The sequence below is a fragment of the Palaemon carinicauda genome, chromosome 19, assembly GCF_036898095.1.
Source record: "Palaemon carinicauda isolate YSFRI2023 chromosome 19, ASM3689809v2, whole genome shotgun sequence".
Classification (NCBI taxonomy): domain Eukaryota; kingdom Metazoa; phylum Arthropoda; class Malacostraca; order Decapoda; family Palaemonidae; genus Palaemon; species Palaemon carinicauda.
The window spans coordinates 6563429-6584031 of record NC_090743.1 but is presented as its reverse complement, the minus strand read 5'-3'; the positions used below and the strand labels follow the sequence as shown (position 1 = coordinate 6584031).

Sequence of the window (20603 nt, the reverse complement as noted above, 5' to 3'; positions counted from 1 at the left end):
AATAGAGAGCAATCAAATGATAATGGACCTACAGATAAAAGGGAAATGTAATATATATATATATATATATATATATATATATATATATATATATATATATATATATATATATATATATATATATATATATATATATATATATATAACAATAAAGATTACTAGCTCATTTGGGTTATTAGCTATAATATTTTCAGCTACAACCAGTTGAATGCAAGGACATTTTCTAAATAAAGGTAAATAAATGAAAAATCATTACTAAAATATAACAATAGTGGTTACCTACCTTACTCTTTTGACCCATAGTTAATTTGATTAAAACTCCTTCTGTTATGTCAAGTAATTTTGCCACCTTCAACTCTTCTTCCCCCAGCTTTAGAAACTGAAAAAAAAATACAAAATATAGAAATTTCAATCTACACTAGTTCTATTTGTCATGAAATGTCAGAAAAAAAAATTCAAAGGAAGAAAAAGAGCCACTTTTGACAGATTCATTGGATCACAACTATTAATGGACTTAATTCATTAATGAGAGAACATGAGACATGTAGAAGGCTTGTAGAAGTACAGTATATCACTCTTAACATTGATTCAACATACATCATTTCTGACTTTACGTTGCTTTCCTTAAAATATTAAAAAGAAAAGAAAATTCCACTTACACTGGTCCATTAGTCATAAAACAACAATTAAGTACTGAACAGTACTGTGCTCCATATGGAAGCTTATGTATCTTGTTTTATAAAATGATTAAGGTTTAGTACTTTTACATGTTAAGAACATGTTTTGGGAAGCTTTAAGACCTTTTATAGGGTGAAAATCCAACCTACAGTCCGTCAAAAACTGACTTATGTTGAGTCTTTTGGAACCCATTAACAATGTAGGGTGGGGTATTACTGTAGTGAATTTGTATAAAAATCATTATCCAGAAGTTAACTAACATTAAACAATTGACCTTGAAGAGCATACTATGTATTGGAAGCTGATAATGCCAGTGATGATTGCCATATTTCTTGATAAAGTGAATTGTATGAAACAGCCAGAGGAAACAAATGTGCATAAAACAGTATATAAAAGGATCACCATCTAGGATTTTTTCCTTTCAAGTTTCCACATACAGTATAACACTTTCCTACAATTTTAGGATAGCTTTTGTTTGTATGGTTTTATGTATGAGAGAGATAAGATTTACTAGGAAATAGATCATGTTATTATCTCCTTTGTACCTCGCTTACTTAGTCTGTAAGGGAGAGGAGGAGGTAGTTAAAGATAGCAACTGGGGTGATGTGTGTGCTGGAAAGAAACTTGTTTTATTTAGTAAAAGACAGAAAGAAATTTACATAAAATTTTATGATGTAAAATTGTTGATACAAAACTGCATAAGATAAAATGAATACTGATTGAATATAGTGGGGAATACTGAATAAACGTAGACTAAAATGAACAGTAAATATGCGTGAATAATAGAAATGAAAAGGAAATAGGAAGAAAAAAAATGGGAAAAGCCTTGGACCAACATTCCCTTTACTTAAAATATAAGTTATTGCAGCATACTCTACTAAGTCTTTAAGTAACAAATTGCAATTTAAACCATTTTGCCTGGTATTCCAATTTAGTGGCTGTAGTCACGTGGATTTTCAATGTATATCTTTATACAGTACTGGTATCAATAATTAAACAATAGTTGGGGTATCTACGAATTAGGGGGTTTTATTGAATGTAAAGTTTGAATACCATTTCTTAGTTGTTTAATTTGTGAAACTAGCACAAACATTTTCCTTAAAATCCTCATATTGTATGATACAGTACTGTATTTTTTCTCTTATCTTCACTGTTGAAAATTTACACACAATAAAAAAAGGTCAAAATGATGGATTACTGTGGAACACAGTTTTCAGTATGTATTGATAATTAGATGGCCACTGGTTATATAATGTCTAGTGTAAAAAAATAATTACCACTAATGTATTATAAGTAGGTTATACCCCATGTCTCACATAAGGTGGGGTAGTCATTACAGAACAGATATAGTTGCAGCTATCTTTACAAGACATTAGCAAAACATATGAAGAGTATATTTCAACTTCAAAACAACTATGATATTGTATAGTATATAAAATATGTATACAGTGAAAGTGATTGGGGTGCACACGTCTTAGTCTATGCTAGTCTTAACCTTCCTGCAGCCTCTCCTCCTAACTACTTGCATGCTACCTTCCCGTGGACCCCCCCCCCCCCCCCCGTTTATTCAGAATGCATGCAAGCGACCGAGTGTCTGATGGTATAATCAGACTTCCTCTGCTGCCTCGTAGGGTGTTCCTCTTAAGGTAAAGGCGAGGAGAAGGAAAACTCCAAAATAAAACCATTCCAGTCGGTCTGGCTGCCTGGTGAGATCTGGTGGACTAGATTATTGGCAGACCGATGCAACTCCACACTACAGTCTTGTACATCACACCTGTGTGCTGCAGGAAGAAGTGTGGAGCCAGAGTGTGTGGCCATCGCTCTAGCAAAGAGTTGCCTACCCTAAACAAAGTCAGGCCAATGGCCTTTTCAGTCTTGCTACTGTCTCTCTAACACCTTCCTTATTTCCTTTTTCTTCCTCTCCTCCTAACCCTACCTAAAAAGACCAGTGGCTATGAAACAAGGATGGTGGGAGTAGGCTTGGTGTGGCTGGAAACTCTTAGCCCGCACCTGCACACTGGCGGTAGGTGTGATAGCCACTTTCCCTACGACTGTGACTACACAGGAACTTGGTCCTGCACCCGTGGCTGAGGAGGCCTTTTCAGGAGGAGTACTACTGCTCACCCGAACTGGGGAAGGCCCTATAGAAGGTAGGCTAAACACCGGTGGTCACACTATCCCAGTCATTGGGCAACTGCACTCAATGACGCACCATATATGCAGCCATGAAAGAAGGAATAATCATAGTAAATCGTACCTCCAAGTAGGTGCATGGAATGTGTGCACCCTTATGGATGCCAGAGACACACACCACCCTGAAATACAAACAGCCTTAATCTCAAGAGAACTTGCAAGATTCAACGTCGATGTGGCTGCTCTTGCTAGAATACCTGGCGAAGGGCAAATCACAAAAGTTGGGTCAGGGTATACTTTCTTTTAGAAAAGGAAAAACCCGGAAGACCACCGTTCCCGGGGTGTTGGCTTTGCAGTTAGGACCCAATTAGTAAAAGCCCATAACCTGACACTACAGTATATGCAATTAATGAAAGAATCACCTTTCTGGGCTCCGACCCGTGTCGGCCAGTGAAATGCTCCTTTAGCACTATTTCTAAGGTATATAACTGCAAAAGGAGCATTTCACTGGGCGACAAGGGTCTCTCGCCCAGAAATAGATTTTTCCTTCGTCAAAATCCCTTTACTACGACTACTACACTAAAAAAACCAGTTCTCACGCTAGCATCAGCGTACACCCCAACACTAAATTTGGAAGACCATGTCAAAGGTGCCTTCTACCAACAGCTTGACACTGCCATATCCCAAATTCCAGCTGGGGACCATCTCCTTCTCTTAGGGGATCTTAATGCCAGAGTGGGGCAAGACCCTGAACTCTGGCATAACATAAACAGCAGGCAAGGTGTGGGAAAATGCAATGATAATGGCCTCCTCCTCCTTGGCCTTTGTGCTGAACAGGAACTGTTCATCACAAACATGCAGTTCAGACTCCTGAATTGATTTAAGACCACCTGAAAACATCCTAGATCAAACCGCTGGCATATCTTAGATTATGCCATTGTCAGATTACAACACAAAAATGAGGTTTAGACCACAACAAGCATGCATGGAGCCGATGACTGCTGGACGGACCACCGGCTGCTCATCACAAGATTAAAACTAAACATCAAAAGGAAGACGTGTAACATAAAAAAAAAAAAAAAAAAAAAAAAAAAAAAAAAAAAAAAAAAAAAACGAAGCTAGATGATACGTCACTGGTAAATTAAAAGATTCTGATACATCTCGAGCTTTCTAAGCAGCAATCCAGCAGAACCTACCAGCCAGAGAACCTTCAACTGACACTGAATGGACTAACTTACGAGATGTCATCAATGAAGCTGCAAGAACCATAATCAGCCACCAGAGCAAACAGCACCAGGACTGGTTTGACAACAACGACGAAGATATTAAGCCCCTCATTAACGCCAAACGGAAAGCTCGAATAGACCTCGACCCCTAATTTCCACCCAATAAAAGGCTAAATGTGCACAAGCAAATTCACAGTACCAAGCCAGGCTTCGAGAAATACAAAATGAATGGTGGCAGCAAATGGCTCAAGATCTACAAGGTTATGCAGACAGTAGGAACCTTACAAGCTTCTTTGCAGGCAAATGAAAATTTTTGGACCAAAGCACACTGCTGCAGGGACACTCTTGGCAGTAGACAACACCATCCTCACGGAAGATAAAGAGATCCAGAACCGTTGGGTAGAGCATTTCAATACCCTCCTGAACAAGAAGTCATCAGCCCAACAAGACTTCCTCCGAAATGTGCTACAACATCCACTCCAATTATGGATGGCCCTACCACCTACATTTCAAGACTTCGATGTAGCTTTAAAAAAAAATGTGTCAAGGGAAGGATGAGGGACCTGACAACATTCCCACTGAACTCCAGACCCACAGCGGTTTAGTCCTGAAGACACGTCTTCACTCCCTCATACTAGAAATATGGGAGGAAAAACAGGACCGCAATGATTGGAAAGACGCATTCCTTGTCACCATCTTCAAAAAAGGATAGAAGAGAGGGTGGGAATTATAGAGAGATATCCTTGCTGTCAATTGCAGGGAAGGTCTTGACAAGGATCCTACTAAATAGATTACAAAAAGTAGCAGAAACAATCCTGCCAGAATCCTAGTGTGGTTTCCGCCCATGTAAAGGAACCATAGACATGATTTTCTATGCTCGCTAACTACTGTACAGGAAAAATCAAAAGAACAGCAAAAACCCATATTTCTAATTTTCTATGACCTCGAAAAAGCATACAGCAGCGTACCAAGAACAGTCATGTCCTCTGTTCTCAAGTGCTTCGGAATCCCTGAGCCTTTTGTTGACATGGTCAGAATGAATTGAATTGAATATAGGATTTAGGCATTAAGCCAAGCACTAGGGCATCAAAGGCCATTCAGCGCTATATAACGAAAATCATTCAATCATATCTGTACACTCACACCATTTAGTATCATTTTAACCTTTAATACAAATTGTAACACTTTCATACAATAAAATCTAGATGTGAAATAAATAGGGATTAAAAGTGTAAAATAAATAAATAAATTAATAAAATCAATTATAGCTCGTAATATACAGTAACCCAATACTTTGTATAAATTTTCTCAAGTTCAGGGTATTACAGTTTTCCCCCAGTATATCTCTTAAAGGTTTGTCCTGGAGTAAATGTGTCCTCCTCTGAAGATTAAAAACAGGACAATTGACTAAAATATGTTTAACATCCATTGTCACTTGACAGGTATTACAAAGAGGGGCCTGTCTCCCTTCCCCACTCTTCATTAAATAATTGTGCGTTGCATGTGTATGGCCAATACGCAGCCTAGTTAAAATAATGGTATCCCTTCTACTAGTAGAATTACAAGATGACCATTTATCCACCAATGGGTGGATTTGTTTCAATTTTGTATTGGTGGTCAGTTCAGACCATCAAGCTTGCCACTTATTTTTACAGTAAAGATGAATCTCACTTTTAAGATCTTTGTAAGGAATACTCAAGGGGGATGGATTACTTAGCCCTGAAGCTTCCTTTGCTGCCTTATCTACTTGTTCATTTCCATCCACCCCAACATGGGCAGGGACCCAACAGAAGTGAACACTGATACTCTTCCTAGACTGCAGAAGTACTAACCAGTCCTGCACCTCTTGTACTAGATGATGGCCAGGCATAATTTGTTTTAATGAGAGTAAAACACTATTGGAATCCGTAAAAAATGTCTAAAAACTATTTTGGTTGCCATTTTTAAAAATATATTGGACTGCGAGAATTATTGCGTGCAGCTCAGCAGTAAAAATTGAACAAGAGGATGGGAGTTTCCTTCTAATAACAATATCCCCCACCACAGCTGCACTTCCAACTCCTGCAGCCGATTTGGAGCCATCTGTAAAAACATGTTTTCCATGATGTTGAGCAGCATGATTTAAAAACTCACTTTTCATTACCCTACTAGGTAAGGTATTTTTCCCTCCTGCCATAAAACATACTTTAACAGGTGGATTACACCAAGGAGGAGACTTGGGATATCCTACCTCTGCTATCTGTGCTGTTAACAAGCCTTCTTCTCTAGCATCATTTTTCAGCTGTACTTCCAAAGGCTTAGGCACTCTAGATCTGTTAGGAGCCCGATCTAAAGGCGCCCTAACATATTTACAGTTAGGATTGTTTCTCACAGCAAGGGACCTAGCTAAAAACCTCAAACTCAACTCCTCTCTGCGAATGGAAAGGGGAGGTATGCCAGAATCAACATAGAGACTGTCAATGGGAGATGTTCTGTAAGCACCTGTGCAGATGCGAAGCCCAGCATTGTGAACAATATCAAGTTTTCCAAGTAAAGTCTTTGTAGCTGACCCATATATTTGGCATGCATAGTCTAACTTGCTCAGACACAAAGATGTATAAATTCTAAGCAAAGTTGTTCTATCAGCACCCCAATCAAAATGCGATACCACTTTCAGAATGTTCCGTGACTTCTTAACCCTGATAGATAGGTCATTTATATGGGGACCAAATGTAATTTTCTTGTTGAAAATGACTCCAAGAAACTTGACACTATCCTCATATGGCAAAATACAATCATTTAAGAAAAGGGTGGGGATCTCTTCCCTTTTACGAGTACGAGTAAAGCGAATGGCTTTGGTCTTCTGAGGAGAAAACATGAATCCGCGAGAATTTGCCCATGCGGAAGCAGCATTTATTGCAACTTGAATATTTTGGCATGCTTGTAGTGCAGATGATCCACTACAATAAATTGCAAAGTCATCGACAAATAGTGATCCTTGTATGCCAGGAGGTATTGACATGGTCAGAGTCCTTCATGATGGGATGACAGCTAAAGTAATATACCAAAGCAACCTGTCAGCCCCCTTCCCAATCACATGTGTACTAAAACAAGGATGTGTATTGGTGCCGACCCTTTTCTCTTTATATTTAACTGCCATGGTATATGAAGTACCCCACAACAACCCACGGGTTGAGATAAAATACAGATGTTGACATTGAAGTGACATATGATGTCCAAAGGCTACATAATAAACCAAGTTTCCAAAAACTGAGAAAGTTTGAGCATAAGAACACAGTGGATGAGCAGTTAGTCAGAGAAGTAGTAAAGAAATGGCAAGACAAAGACCACCATGAAAGCTTAAAAAATCATGAATAAAAAGCATGAATGTAGAAAGGTATTTATAAAATCTAATGTAAAAACTTATAGCATTGATGAAGCTGAAATAAACTATATTTAAAATACTTGAAAGGTACTTACTGCTTTGTACAAAACATCTGGGACAACTTTTACACTGCTCACAATATCATAAGGAACAACAAGATACAGGAGATGCAAATAACAATTTACAGCAAGGTTTTCACGTGTTTTGATGAGGTCACCATACAAGCGACCAGCCAAATCAAGATCTATGTTTCCTGAAAGCATATTTAACCATTAGAAATTTAATGTACAAAAGGTAATAAAATAAGACATTTTTAACATAGATAAACTCCAATGAATAAAATTAAAAGGCTGAAGATTCCTAGCAAAATATTGAGCCAATCAGTGAAAATAACATGATTTATAAATTAATATCTATTATTTCCATACTTATTTCTGAGAACAAGCTATTAAGTGAAAATGCCAACTTGATGACCTTTGCAAAAAAAAAAAAAAAAAAAAAAATAAAAATAAAATTCTTCCTCTATAATATCATCCCTCCATAATAAGCGGCTAAAGCCACCAGTTGCTGAAAAGTGTCAACAGAGTACAGTACCGATTGGGTTTGTTCGGGAGGATACGTAAACCGCTTCAATTTCAAGTGGTAAATAATAGATTTTTGGACAGGGAGAAGGGGACGCACACAAATAATTTGATCCAAAAAACTGTATCTTACAAAAACCAGTCCATGTCTTTCTTTTATTCATGCTAGTAACCAAACCAAATGACCTTTACTATAACATCTACTTTCTCTTGAATGTATGACCCCGCGATAATCATTACATTCTCTCTTTTTTTTCTCCTTCCTTTGAAAATTGTTTATTGAATGCAGGTCGAGGTCACCAATCGACAATCCTCTCTTTCCTCTCTTTTATTTAAAATCATTAACCAGGAACCATTAAGCACATGTACAAGCTGATTGAGAGTAAATCAAGTAAATAGTTTTGGAACTCGACATACGATAACTGAACAGACTTATTTCAAGTTGTGATTTAACAAGGAAGTTCACTCTAAATTTGATACCACAATAAATAAATAATAATGAAATCAAAGTAATTCATAACCAAATACATCCCCATCCAAATTATTAGGGTAAGATAATTACAACTTAGAATTCATATAAGGCTCTTTTCGGATACTGATTAGGAAATACAAAGTTGGTTCTCCATAAATCTGCCATATGAATTCTTTCTAAAAATAAATTCTCAATAAAATAATGTTAAATTCTTGATACATATATAAGCTAGATATCAACAGTGCTAGCTAAATTAGCTGACTAAAACAATGGACAGCATGGGAAAGGGGTTAAGAGCAGGATGCCTAAATTAATCATATTGGAATTATGAACTTTTCAAGTTAAGAACCCGTTCTTGGAATTATTCATAATTCTGTCACTGATATTGGTATACAGTAGTTTTTTGGTTGACTTTCTCAATGACAGCAAAATAAACAACTAAAAAAGCCTTGAAAATCCTTTTGCTTGTAACATACGGTTGAGAGCTTCCTGAGCAATACGAGAGTCATTCTTGCATTCTGAAACTCCCAAAACTTGTTGATAACCAACAGGATCATTGCTATACTAGGATAGAGAGCAACTTTGTGTGTCCTTCATATTTCAGCTCAGTAGAGTTCTCAGGAAGGTTATGCATAACAACTTTCTAAGATTACTAGCTCTGTACAAGGCTCTACTGCACTTGGAGCAGCATATCATAGGAAGGTCAGAGCACTGTATTTGTACAATATTGCTTTCCTAGCTCACATCCAGTAGTGAGATGTACAAAATAGGAGTACTTTACTTTAATATACAGAAGTAACAATTGTATTTTTTTACAGCAGTTTGTTCCAGGAATAATGATCATTTTAATCGATCAGCTGAACATAAAGAAAGGGTCAGGATCTGCCAAACTTCTGCTCTCTCGATCATCTAGGATGCCTAAGAAATATATGCAAATGGATTTTGAGCAAGTCTTGAATGATACAGAAAATTCTTGTTTTTTACTTATAATACATAAATTAAGAAAAAAATAAAATAAAAAGTACTGCACTGAATACAGTGTATGGCTTATTCTAATTATTTGATTCATTTGCTCTCATTTTCAGTAAAACCAATCTCGAGAAAACACTGTGACTAATATTGCCATCACAGAAAATTCAGCATTTGATATCCACTTTTACTTTGGCTGATCAAAACATACTAACAGTATGAAATAAAAACAGCATATGAGAACTAGCCTGTCACCCACAGCAGCTTAAAGTGATGTCAGGAGCTTATGAATGATTACTAAACATATGCGTACCATATCTCAATGATACTAAATAAAATATCCCAAATGTTTTCATAATATATGTAGGGATTTAAGTGAATAATATTAACAGCTTAGATTTTAGTAAAAATGTGCAAATGAAATATTTTTTAAATCAAACGTTATCTACTTTTATTATTTATGAATTGATCTTAAAAATTAGAAAAGCATTATAATCCTAAATTATAGCGTAATTGAGAATATATTTCCAATGGTGCCCATCAACAACTACTCTTTGAAATCTATTACTTTCCTTGCAAATTCAATACAGATTTTAAGTAAAGACCAACCTTAATACTAGAATACTTACTTTATAAGGAGAACTTGGGCTACTTAAATAATTCATATAAAAATAAAAATGACAACTCTTGGAACAGAATATATCAATAACAATCTAGGAATGACATCAAAATTCTGGAAACCAATTTCGGTACTGCCCAAAAATCTCTTCTAGTGAATTTGGCTGATTATATTTGAGAACTAAAAATATTTGTCTGCATTTAAAACAACTTCTGTGTAAACAAGAGAGAGAAAAATATATATGTAAGGTTTAAATGTAAATATACAGTAAAACAAACCATATACAATTCTCCATTGCTGTACATAAAATGTAAAAAATGGTTAAAACTCTGAGAAATGCAGGTACAGCACGTGTTTACATGTGCTGTACTTGCACGTGTAAACACAAGGAAAACGGAAATGATCTGAATCACTTTCTTTGGTATGGTACTTGCTAGTAACTCATTCTCCACTGTCTGACCTGGACGAGGTTGGTAGGTGGTGTTACAGTATACGTATCTGGTAGAAGGGTGGGGTCTTAGCAAGGCTAGACAGATAAGATTAATTCTATTAGTGTTTATCTTTTTTTCTGAGGTCACGAAGGTGGCACTTTTGAATCAATAGCATTTTCCATTTCAAAGGTAGGATGCACGGAAATAGAATAGAGACTGAATAAAAACCTCTAATTGCTGCATTTCCCAGTCGACTAACAGACAGCTCATCATCGTCAGATATAGGCCTGGTAATAACCTGGTTAGATTGTTCTGCAACACTTTCCATTGAAGATCCTTCTTTGCTAGAGTTTCCAGTTACCTTCAAATCTGATCCTTCTGGAATACAATCATGTAATGAATCAGTACAGTATTTAATATTTTTCGATCTATCTATATACCAAGGCACTTCCCCCAATTTTTCGGGTTAGCAGACGTAAAAAAAAAAGGGGGGGGGCCTTTCCTCTCTAAGCTTCTCCAAGCCTGATGAGGGACTCAACCAAGTTTGATTGGTGCTTTTTTTCTAATATAGACAAATAAAAATATAATATTATCCTTCACATCTATATAATTCACTATCATTTTATAACTCTTCTAACTCACCGCTTCCAAATGTCAGCAAAGATGAAGGGAGAGCCTTTTTTTCTTGAGCTAAAGCTTTGATTCGCACTAAACCTTTTTTCCTTAGATTTTCCATAATTTGGATCACCTAGAGGGGGAATAAAAAAAAAAAATTCTATTAACACCATAATTTTATATAAAAATACTTAATACATGTACTTACCTATATAGTCTAGACTTTTATTGCAAAGTTAGTATCACGTCAAAAGAATTACAGGATTCACAGATATATAGGTTTTAAAAACACAGTAAAGTAAAACCTCATTAACCACGGTCATTATGTTCCATGGCACTCACCACAGATTGCAGAATTTTGTGAATAATAGTTGATACTTAAACCGTTAGGGATGTCTGTTTCATTTAATTACTCATATAGGAACTTTATTTTCTTTGAATGCAAATTACACTACTATATATATATATATATATATATATATATATATATATATATATATATATATATATATATATATATATATATATATATGTATGTATGTATATGGAGAGAGAGAGAGAGAGAGAGAGAGAGAGAGAGAGAGAGAGAGAGAGAGAGAGAGAGAGAGAGAGAGAGAGAGAGAGAGAGAGAGTGTCAAGCAAACAAATACCCAATAACTTTATTACCAACACCTGCAAGTTATTTGGCGCTCATGTCAAATATTACCGCTATGTAGGCTACAGTATAAAGATATTACCGATGAAAACTAATAAGGGGTGCTCTAAAACATACAGCAGAGTACAGGATTATGTAATATTTGTCAATATAAAATGAATGATTAGAGTTATTGCAGTATGTGATCAGTCACTTGAAAAGATCTTGAAATTGTGTGTGTGAAGTAAGAGAAAGAGCTGCAGGAATTTAGTTGTTCTTGTTTCAAATTAAAACTTTTAAATAAATTTTCTTTTAGGTAAAGTACTGTGTTATTTCAGGTTGAAAAATAAGGAAGAAAAAATTTATATAAAATTTCTGATAATATTAACGTTATTATTTAGCAAAAATACTGCACTTTTTAAAATAAAAAGTTCTATAAAATTATCAACATAACATGAAATATAAACTTTACTCTCAATTAATTTTCTGTATCCAAATTAACCACCACTGTCAAACAAAAATTAAATTTCCCTTTACAACCAGTTAGTTTGTTAAAAGTTAAAGAATCAATGTTAATGTCAACATTTTCTTCTAAGTAAATTGTTTTTATTAATACATAAGTAGAGCTGAACATGTCCCATGTTTTTAAGTTGATATCTTCAAAGAACTTTTTTTTTTTTTCTAGAGTGGAATTTTTTTTTTTTTTTTTTTTACAAATTGAAATTTATAAAAAAATTATTTCTTTAACAAGCAACTAAATCTTATTTGTACTTCACTTACTAGGTTCGAAGGGAAGAGGAGGGGGTGGTTAAAAATACCTACAGGGGTGATGTGTGTGCTGGAGCATGAAACTGGTTTTATTTAGTAAAAGACAGAAAGAAATTCCTATAAGATTTTAAGCAGAATATTTGTTGATACAAAATCTTCATTAAATAAAATTAATACAGATAACATACAGTACATTATCATGAGGAAAGGCTAAATAAAAGGCAATAAGAAAGGGAATAAGGATAATAAAGAATAAACCACTATAATCAAACAAAACACTTTTCAGGGCCTCAAGCCCTGCCCCAATTAGCAGAACAGTCACAATGCACCCGACAACACTCGTGACCTTATTTGGCACTGAAAGTTTATCTCATCCAACATGAATTCATCTTGGTTAATGATACTCATTTGTAATGGAAATGTTTTAAATTAAAAATCCTCCTTAGAAACTTTCTTGGAAGGGGTTAGGAAGTCTCTCAACCCTTTCCTACAAGGACAACCAAACTAAGAGAGATAAGATCACAACACAAATACCCAAAACCATATCACCTCATGGTTTACCAAAACAAAGGTTATGAGAACTACTACTACAGTGAGCCAATCCAGCCTTAAAATAGGAAGAGATCCATATCAGATGAATAAGGAAGGGCAACTGCCTGTAAGACCAATCGACTGAATAGTCAGCCCCTCATCTCAAGGTAATAAATTCAATTGTAGGAAGACGGGAACATCTTCCCACCTCCCCTAAAGTATTTAGTATTCCAATAAAATCATGTATGTAGAGGGTACTATGATATGATACATGCAGTCAACATGCATTAGTAGAAACTTTAATGACCTTAGCTTTACGAAATATCTGTTTGGAAGGGGATGACATGATTGTGCTCTGACGAATTGGTCAAAACTGTAAAGTCTGTGTTGTTGACACTCCTGAGGATGTCTGTACAACATCAGAAGAGAATATAATACGGGAGAATTCTGGGGTGAACCTGGAGAATTCTTACGAGGAAAACTACGCTGAGGACCCCTGATAATATATAATTTCATTATAAGCACACAAGATAAACCAGACTTGTATGTAAGAGTGTGAGATAAGTAAGAGCCATCCAAAGGACTGCCTCAGTATGGGGGGGGGGAGGATGGAAGTGTATGGTGTTCTCGGATGAGAATAAAGGAAGACGTTCGACACTTTTAACGGAGACATCTCCAAAAGCAAAAAGTTATCCTACTGCTGGAACTCTGACACAAAGGATACAGGGGAAATCACAAATGGATCTATACAGATCAAAGTACATATCAGGTAATCCAGCGTGAGTAAATCATGATCGTAGAGCTGAAAGAGGAGAAATCTGCCTCTTGAAGTAAAATCGGCCTCGCAGCAACTCGTAGCGCTGCCCAGGAGTAGATTTGCCTAGTTACTTACTTTATCATAAAGTTACAAGTTAGGCACCTTTTCTTTCTTTGTGGTCATAGAGAATTGACACAGGAGTAAACCTATATGAATGACTCAGAAGTTTGTATCTGCATAGCAGTATCCTTTGAATAGTTTCAATTCTAAAAAGAAACATACTGTACTGTACAGTATTAAAATTTCAACATTTTATTTCCTTATTTCATTATACGTATACCAATAAACCTGTCCCTGGGTTTGTATTCCAGGAATAAATGATAAAGATAGGCTATACTAAGGTACACTATGATATATCATAAGGATTGATACAAAATATGAAAATAAATATCGAAACATTAATATGAATAATGTACTTCCCTCTCAATATTAACTTCAACATAATCATATTCGTCATAAACATATGGTAATTAAAATAAAACTATAGTCCATTTCTTTTAGCGATGCATATTTGCACCGACTCGCAGCGGTGCCCTTTTAATCCGGATAAAAGGGCACCGCTGCGAGTCGGTGCAAATATGCATCGCTAAAAGAAATGGACTTTAGTCTGAGACATTACAGTAGTCATGTGATATGTATTTACTGTATATATACTGTATCAAAATCACAAATAAGATTCTATACCTTGTCCTCCAGTTTTGTAGTATCAGTACTAGGATGGATTGCAAGAAGAGACATCGAAATCAATTTCTTGAGAGCTGGTAATGTAGTGGCTATGCCTAAACCCAATGACGAAAATAGCAGCATTATAAGGCCAAAGTCATCTTGCTGAAACAACGTTGAACGACACACATCCATAGGAGATAGCAGAAGATCCCCTGCCTAAGAACAGAATCCTTATAATTATACAGTAATTATACAGCATTCATTAATCTTACATCTAATTACTAAATGTTAAAAAAAAAGTATCCAGAATACATCATCATCTCCTCCTACGCCTATTGACGCAAAGGGCCTCGGTTAGATTTCGCCAGTCGTCTCGGTCTTGAGCTTTTAATTCAATACTTCTCCATTCATCATCTACTTCACACTTTATAGTCCTAAGCCATGTAGGCCTGGGTCTTCCAAGTCTTCTAGTGCCTTGTGGAGCCCAGTTAAAAGTTCGGTAAACTAATCTCTCTTGGGGAGTGCGAAGAGCATGCCTAAACCATCTCCATCTACCCCTCATCATGATCTCATCCACATATGGTACTCGAGTAATCTCTCTTACAGTTTCATTTTTAATCCTGTCCTGCCATTTAACTCCCAATGTCCTTCTGAGCGCTTTATTCTCAAAGAATACATACAGTATTAAATAATTCTTACTGTACTCTACATACATAACGCTCCTATCCCTTCTCAAACTTCCAGTACTAACATGTATGCTATAAGAAGTTTCTTTCACAATATCATATGTTTAAATTCCTCCCCAGAAATACAATTATACACAGGAAAAGCCCTTCCACGTACGACTGGCTCTAAATGATGTTCTTTGGACAACTTACTCTTTTCATTAAATTTTAAAAAAACATGAAGTATATCGTACATCTTCTTCAACAAATTTTGGCATAAATTTCAAAACTGCACCAATACCTAAAATCTTAACTTATTCAATATTTAACCCTTTTACCCCCAGGCTATTTGGAACTTTCCAGCCTTTAACCCCCAGGGGTTATTTTTTTTCAAGCACATTTTGCAGTATATTTTTTTTTAAATTGCTCTAACAGCCTTAATTTTCATCATAAAGAGGTCAGGTTGGTCTCATTCTCTTGGAAAATGCCTGAAGTTTCTCAAAAAATTATCAAAATTATGAAAAAAAAATGTAAATAGCAGTTTTTTGCAAGGACGTACCGGTACGTCCTTTGGGGATAAAAGGGTTAATGATGAATTACTACCTAGTCTACAGACAAAGGGACTGTTATGAGTACTTTGTCTCAAACGAGCAATTTCCAACTCAAGCTGGAAGAGCAGAGGCCCTCAAGGGGGCTGGCCGGTTTGCCAATATAAGGGGGTATAAGAAGAAAAACACAAAATCATGAAAATATTCAGAGATTCGTATGGCAATGGTGAATGCATATACAAAATATTTTGTAAAAATTCCTCTTACTTTCATAGTTACAGGATAATCAGTAAAAGTAACTCAATAAACACAAGATAATACTGTACTTGTAGTAGTGCAAACAAAAAGAACATTAAGCACTAAAGTCAGCGTGACGAGAAATGAACACTCTCTCTCTCTCTCTCTCTCTCTCTTTCTCTCTCAAAAAAAAAAAAAAGAATTCAATACATACATATAGCAGAAAAAACAAAAAAGTTCATTTCCTTAGAAAGGTGCCAAATACTACACACAAAATAAATTCATACTTTGCTTAAATCTATTTTTGATAGTAGGAAGGGCTTAAAACATTGGGTCAGTTTTAGTCGACCACATAACGTATATGTACTCTGGTGAAAGAAGTGTAAAAAAATACCATGGTTTTCTATGCTAAATGAGTTTCATTAAAGCCGTTTTGGACTTTTCTGTTATAAATTTAAGGAGCATTTTTACATCAGCAATATATATATATATATATATATATATATATATATATATATATATATATATATATATATATATATATATATATATATATATATATATATATATATATATATATATGAGGCCTGTCTAAAAAGTATCCGACCTTATGCCAGAAAAAATATTTCACATACCTGACAGGATTTGGACCCTAATCCCCTTCAAAGTAGGCCCCTTGTGCTTGCACACACTTAGTCCACCGATCCATCCACTGCTGGAAACACCTCTGGAAGTCTTCTTTTGGAATGGTGTTCATCTTCGCCGTCGCGTTCCGCATTATCTCTTCTCTAGTCTCGAAACGGGATCCTTTCAGTGGCGTCTTCAATTTTGGAAACGACCAGAAGTCGCAAGGAGCCATGTCTGGAGAGTAGGGAGGTTGGCGAACGACTGGAATTTCATGTTTGGCCAAGAAATGTTGGATCAATTGGGATGAGTGTGAGGGGGCGTTGTCGTGATGCAGTTGCCAATTTTTCGCCGTCCACATGTCTGGCCTTTTGCGCCGAACTGCGTCACGGAGACGCCGCAGAACATCTTGATAGTACTCCTTTGTCACTGTTTGTCCTTTCGGTGCGTATTCGTGATGCACAATTCCACGGATATCAAAGAAGACAGTCAGCATCACCTTCATTTTGCTTGGTACCTGTCGCGCTTTTTTCGGCCTTGGAGACTCTGGATGCTTCCATTGCGACGACTGTCTTTTTGTTTCTGGGTCGTACCCGTACACCCATGACTCTTCTCCAGTTATCACGGTGTTCAGAAACTGAGGATCAGTGTTGGCAGTGTCCAGAAGGTCCTTTGCAACTTGAAAACGGAGGTCCTTTTGTTCCGGAGACAACAACCTGGGCACAAATTTCCCAGCCACTCTGTGCATGTTCAAATCATCGCGCAAAATTGCATGTGCGGAATCTTTACTCACTCCAACCTCTTGGGCAATCTCCCGCACGGTCGAACGACGATCTGCCATCACCAAATTTCACACGCTCTCAACAACAGCTGCACTCCGAGCAGTTTGGGGCCTGCCAGAACGCTGGTCACTCTCTGCTGATGCACGGCCACTTTTGAATCGGTTGAACCACTCCTTAATTTTTGTTACACCCATCGCATCTTCTCAAAACACCTGCTGAATCTTACGAATTGTTTCGCTTTGAGAATCACCAAGCTTTTGACAAAATTTGATGCAGTATCTTTGCTCAACACGTTCAATCATCTTGAGAGAATTGGTAATCCGACAGACACGTTGTGTAGCACCTCACTCAGCGACCGACAGGCAGCAACTGATGTGCTGGATGGTGGTGAAAAAAATTCATGCATGCGCATGAAGGTGTCTTCCTTCACTGTGCAGAGTGGCGCCGCGCTATCGTCTCTATTTCGCACGGGAAAAATAAAGGTCGAATACTTTTTAGACAGGCCTCGTATATAATATATATATATATACATATATATACCAAGGCACTTCCCCCAATTTGGGGGGTAGCCGACATCAACAAATGAAACAAAAACAAAAAATTGGACCTCTACTCTCTACGTTCCTCCCAGCCTAACAAGGGACTCAACCGAGTTCAGCTGGTACTGCCAGGGTGCCACAGCCCACCCTCCCCCGTTATCCACCACATATGAAGCTTCATTATAGATTGTTTTAATAATTTTGGTTTGTCGTCAACTGATCTCAAGGTGACGGTATCCAGAATATGTTCACATACAATTAACAGATTATTATTAATGTAATTTCCTAACTTAACCAGTATTATTTGACAATTTCTAACTAAGTATCATGTTTTCCCACCTGATTTTTGGTGGTTCTTAATACGTTGCTGTACAGAATTATCCACTGATTTCTAATGCTAAATTTCTGGTTCTGACTTGTGCTTTTTAACATTATGCTGTATTTGGTGATTTGTAACTCTAAATTTCACTTTTTTACTCATGTTTTTTTAAGGATTTTAAATATTGTACAGTATAATTGGGTGATTTCTAATGTTACATTTCACATTTTGAGTTGCAGGTTTTAACATTACATTGTATTTGGTGATTTTTAACACTAAATTTCCCATTTAAACTCGCGTTCTTTGATAATTTTTTGCGGCTCAAAAATTTGGTGTAAAATTTAGCCTTTTTGAATTAAAGTATAAGAAATTAGCACATACCAAACATGTTGATAACAAGAGTTGACAGTATTCTCTCTTTCTCTAATCTAATTAAGTCTTCAACCTTGGTCTAGATAGAGCAGAGATCTTTGTTATAAACCATGAAACTGTTTCAATGCCTGTTAATTTTGTAGCAAGAAAATATTTTTGTCCTTGACCCTACAGTAACATTACAAACTAATGATACATCTACTGAATAAATACATTACACAAATAAATTGTGAAACTATGATTTCTATAAAGAATATAGAAAATTTTCACAAGTTTGTAAGAGCCCCTAAAGAATATTGTTCTTATGCTTAAGTAAATTAAATCTCTAATTTTGTGCTGAGATCCCAAATACTATAAAAGTAATAACATTCTCCACAATCAATTCTTTTACCATATATAAATAATAGGTTAAGGAAATTTTACTTACAAGTTTTATATCTTTCTTCTGTAGGATCAAAAAGCTCTCCCCACAACTATCAAGCCCTGCACGTCCTGCTCTTCCAACCATTTGTTTGTATCGCGATGGAGTCAAGAATTCACTGCCTGTATACGGGGAACGAAGAATTACCTGTTAAGGAATAAATTGGGAACATAAAACATTTAACTCTCAAGTCAAGTACTGTACATACTGCAAATTAGATGGGATGAGGATAAACCTTAACAAAACTCAAAGTATTTCTGGGTCGACCTGTGACGGCCGGTGAAAAGGGTCCTTCTTTACACTTTTCTGATATAAACCTTCCAAATATACCAGAGAAAGATAAAAGCAAGGAATGCAGAGGTTACTACCCTCACGCGAGCACCTTGTGGGTGTCGTGTATAAAGCAGGGGCGCGTGAAAGCCACTATTCACAGGCTGTCTTCCATTTAGCTAATTCCTTCGTTAAAAGGGATGGGCCGATACAGAGGCACCAGCTACGGTACCAGAACCACGCCACCGACGCCCGACGCGAGCACCATCTGAACAACATCCTTTTGTTTTGGACTTGCTAGCTTGATCTTAGATTTTTGTGTTCTCGGTGTTTTCACGTTTCGTGGATTAATTTCATCATGGCCGAAGCTCCAACTTCACCCATACCAATGTTAAGTACCATAGTTTGTTTTGACAGCTTTTTCCAGTACCGGGCAGTTGTACTCGTCCCAGTATTGTGTTGTTTTTATTTCGACCGGCTTGGCCTTCCGCGGTGTCGGCAGCCATTGTTATTTTGATTTGACTCGCTGGGAATTCATGTTAGTCTTGCCCATTTGGTACTCTGTCAGTTAGGTTCTTGGTTAAGTCACTGGCCTTACGCCTTTTTGAACCATTATTATTATTATTATTATTATCATTATTATTATTATTATTATTTCCTATGGTACTTTTTGCTAGCAAGTCCAGTCTCGAACAAGAATAGCATTCTGGCTTTATTATAGTTTAGTACACGCCCTGAGAGGCGTTCGTCAGTGGACTATATCCTTTTAAATTTTGGTAAAGCAGACGTTATTCTTCGTTCGTAGTCTTGTATTTGACGTCACAATTTTATTGTTATAGTGTGCTTAATTAGGTTCTTTATGGTGTAACCACGAGAGCGAGAGCATGGAGTTCTCGTTTTCTGTCGCTCAGTCACGAGTTACCCTTTCTCTCGTTTTCTTTCTTAGCCTCGAGTAGGAGAGGTGGATTTCCCGTTTTCCGTTTTATACGATCACGGGTTCTCCCTCCCCCCTCTCCCTCTACAGGTATATGATATCTTAAGATTTATTTTATTTTGTGGTTACTGTTAATATAGCTAGCGTTATTAATAGGTCCTGTTCGTGTGTGAGTCATTGTTTTGGGCCATCCTTATGACACCCCCTGTTCCCCTCGTAGTTCCGTCTTCTCCCCGTTACGGCTTGGGAGTAGTTCCGTCTTCTCCCCGTTACGGCTTGGGAGTAGGATCTGAACATTCATCCACTCCGCCGTGAGTGCTACTCCGCCATGAGGGATACTTATTGAGTTTGGAATTATAGTTATATATCATTTGGAGTGCAACCCTCT

At 36.6% G+C, this 20603-nt stretch overlaps 1 protein-coding gene across 2 annotated transcripts in view; it reads right to left on the bottom strand.

Annotated features, from left to right (window-relative positions):
* The window catches only part of mus301 (mutagen-sensitive 301), a 433219-nt gene that overhangs the window by 11062 nt on the left and 401554 nt on the right, over positions 1–20603 (bottom strand). Inside the window, exons 12-17 of one of the 2 annotated variants that reach the window (XM_068393101.1) lie at positions 19018–19158; positions 14523–14720; positions 11116–11221; positions 10702–10851; positions 7497–7654; positions 284–379 (exon numbers count right to left, since the gene is read on the bottom strand). In XM_068393101.1, the coding sequence (XP_068249202.1) occupies positions 284–379; positions 7497–7654; positions 10702–10851; positions 11116–11221; positions 14523–14720; positions 19018–19158 (849 nt within the window). The remainder of the gene's footprint in view (positions 1–283; positions 380–7496; positions 7655–10701; positions 10852–11115; positions 11222–14522; positions 14721–19017; positions 19159–20603) is intronic. The other variant, XM_068393102.1, reaches the window with a different exon arrangement.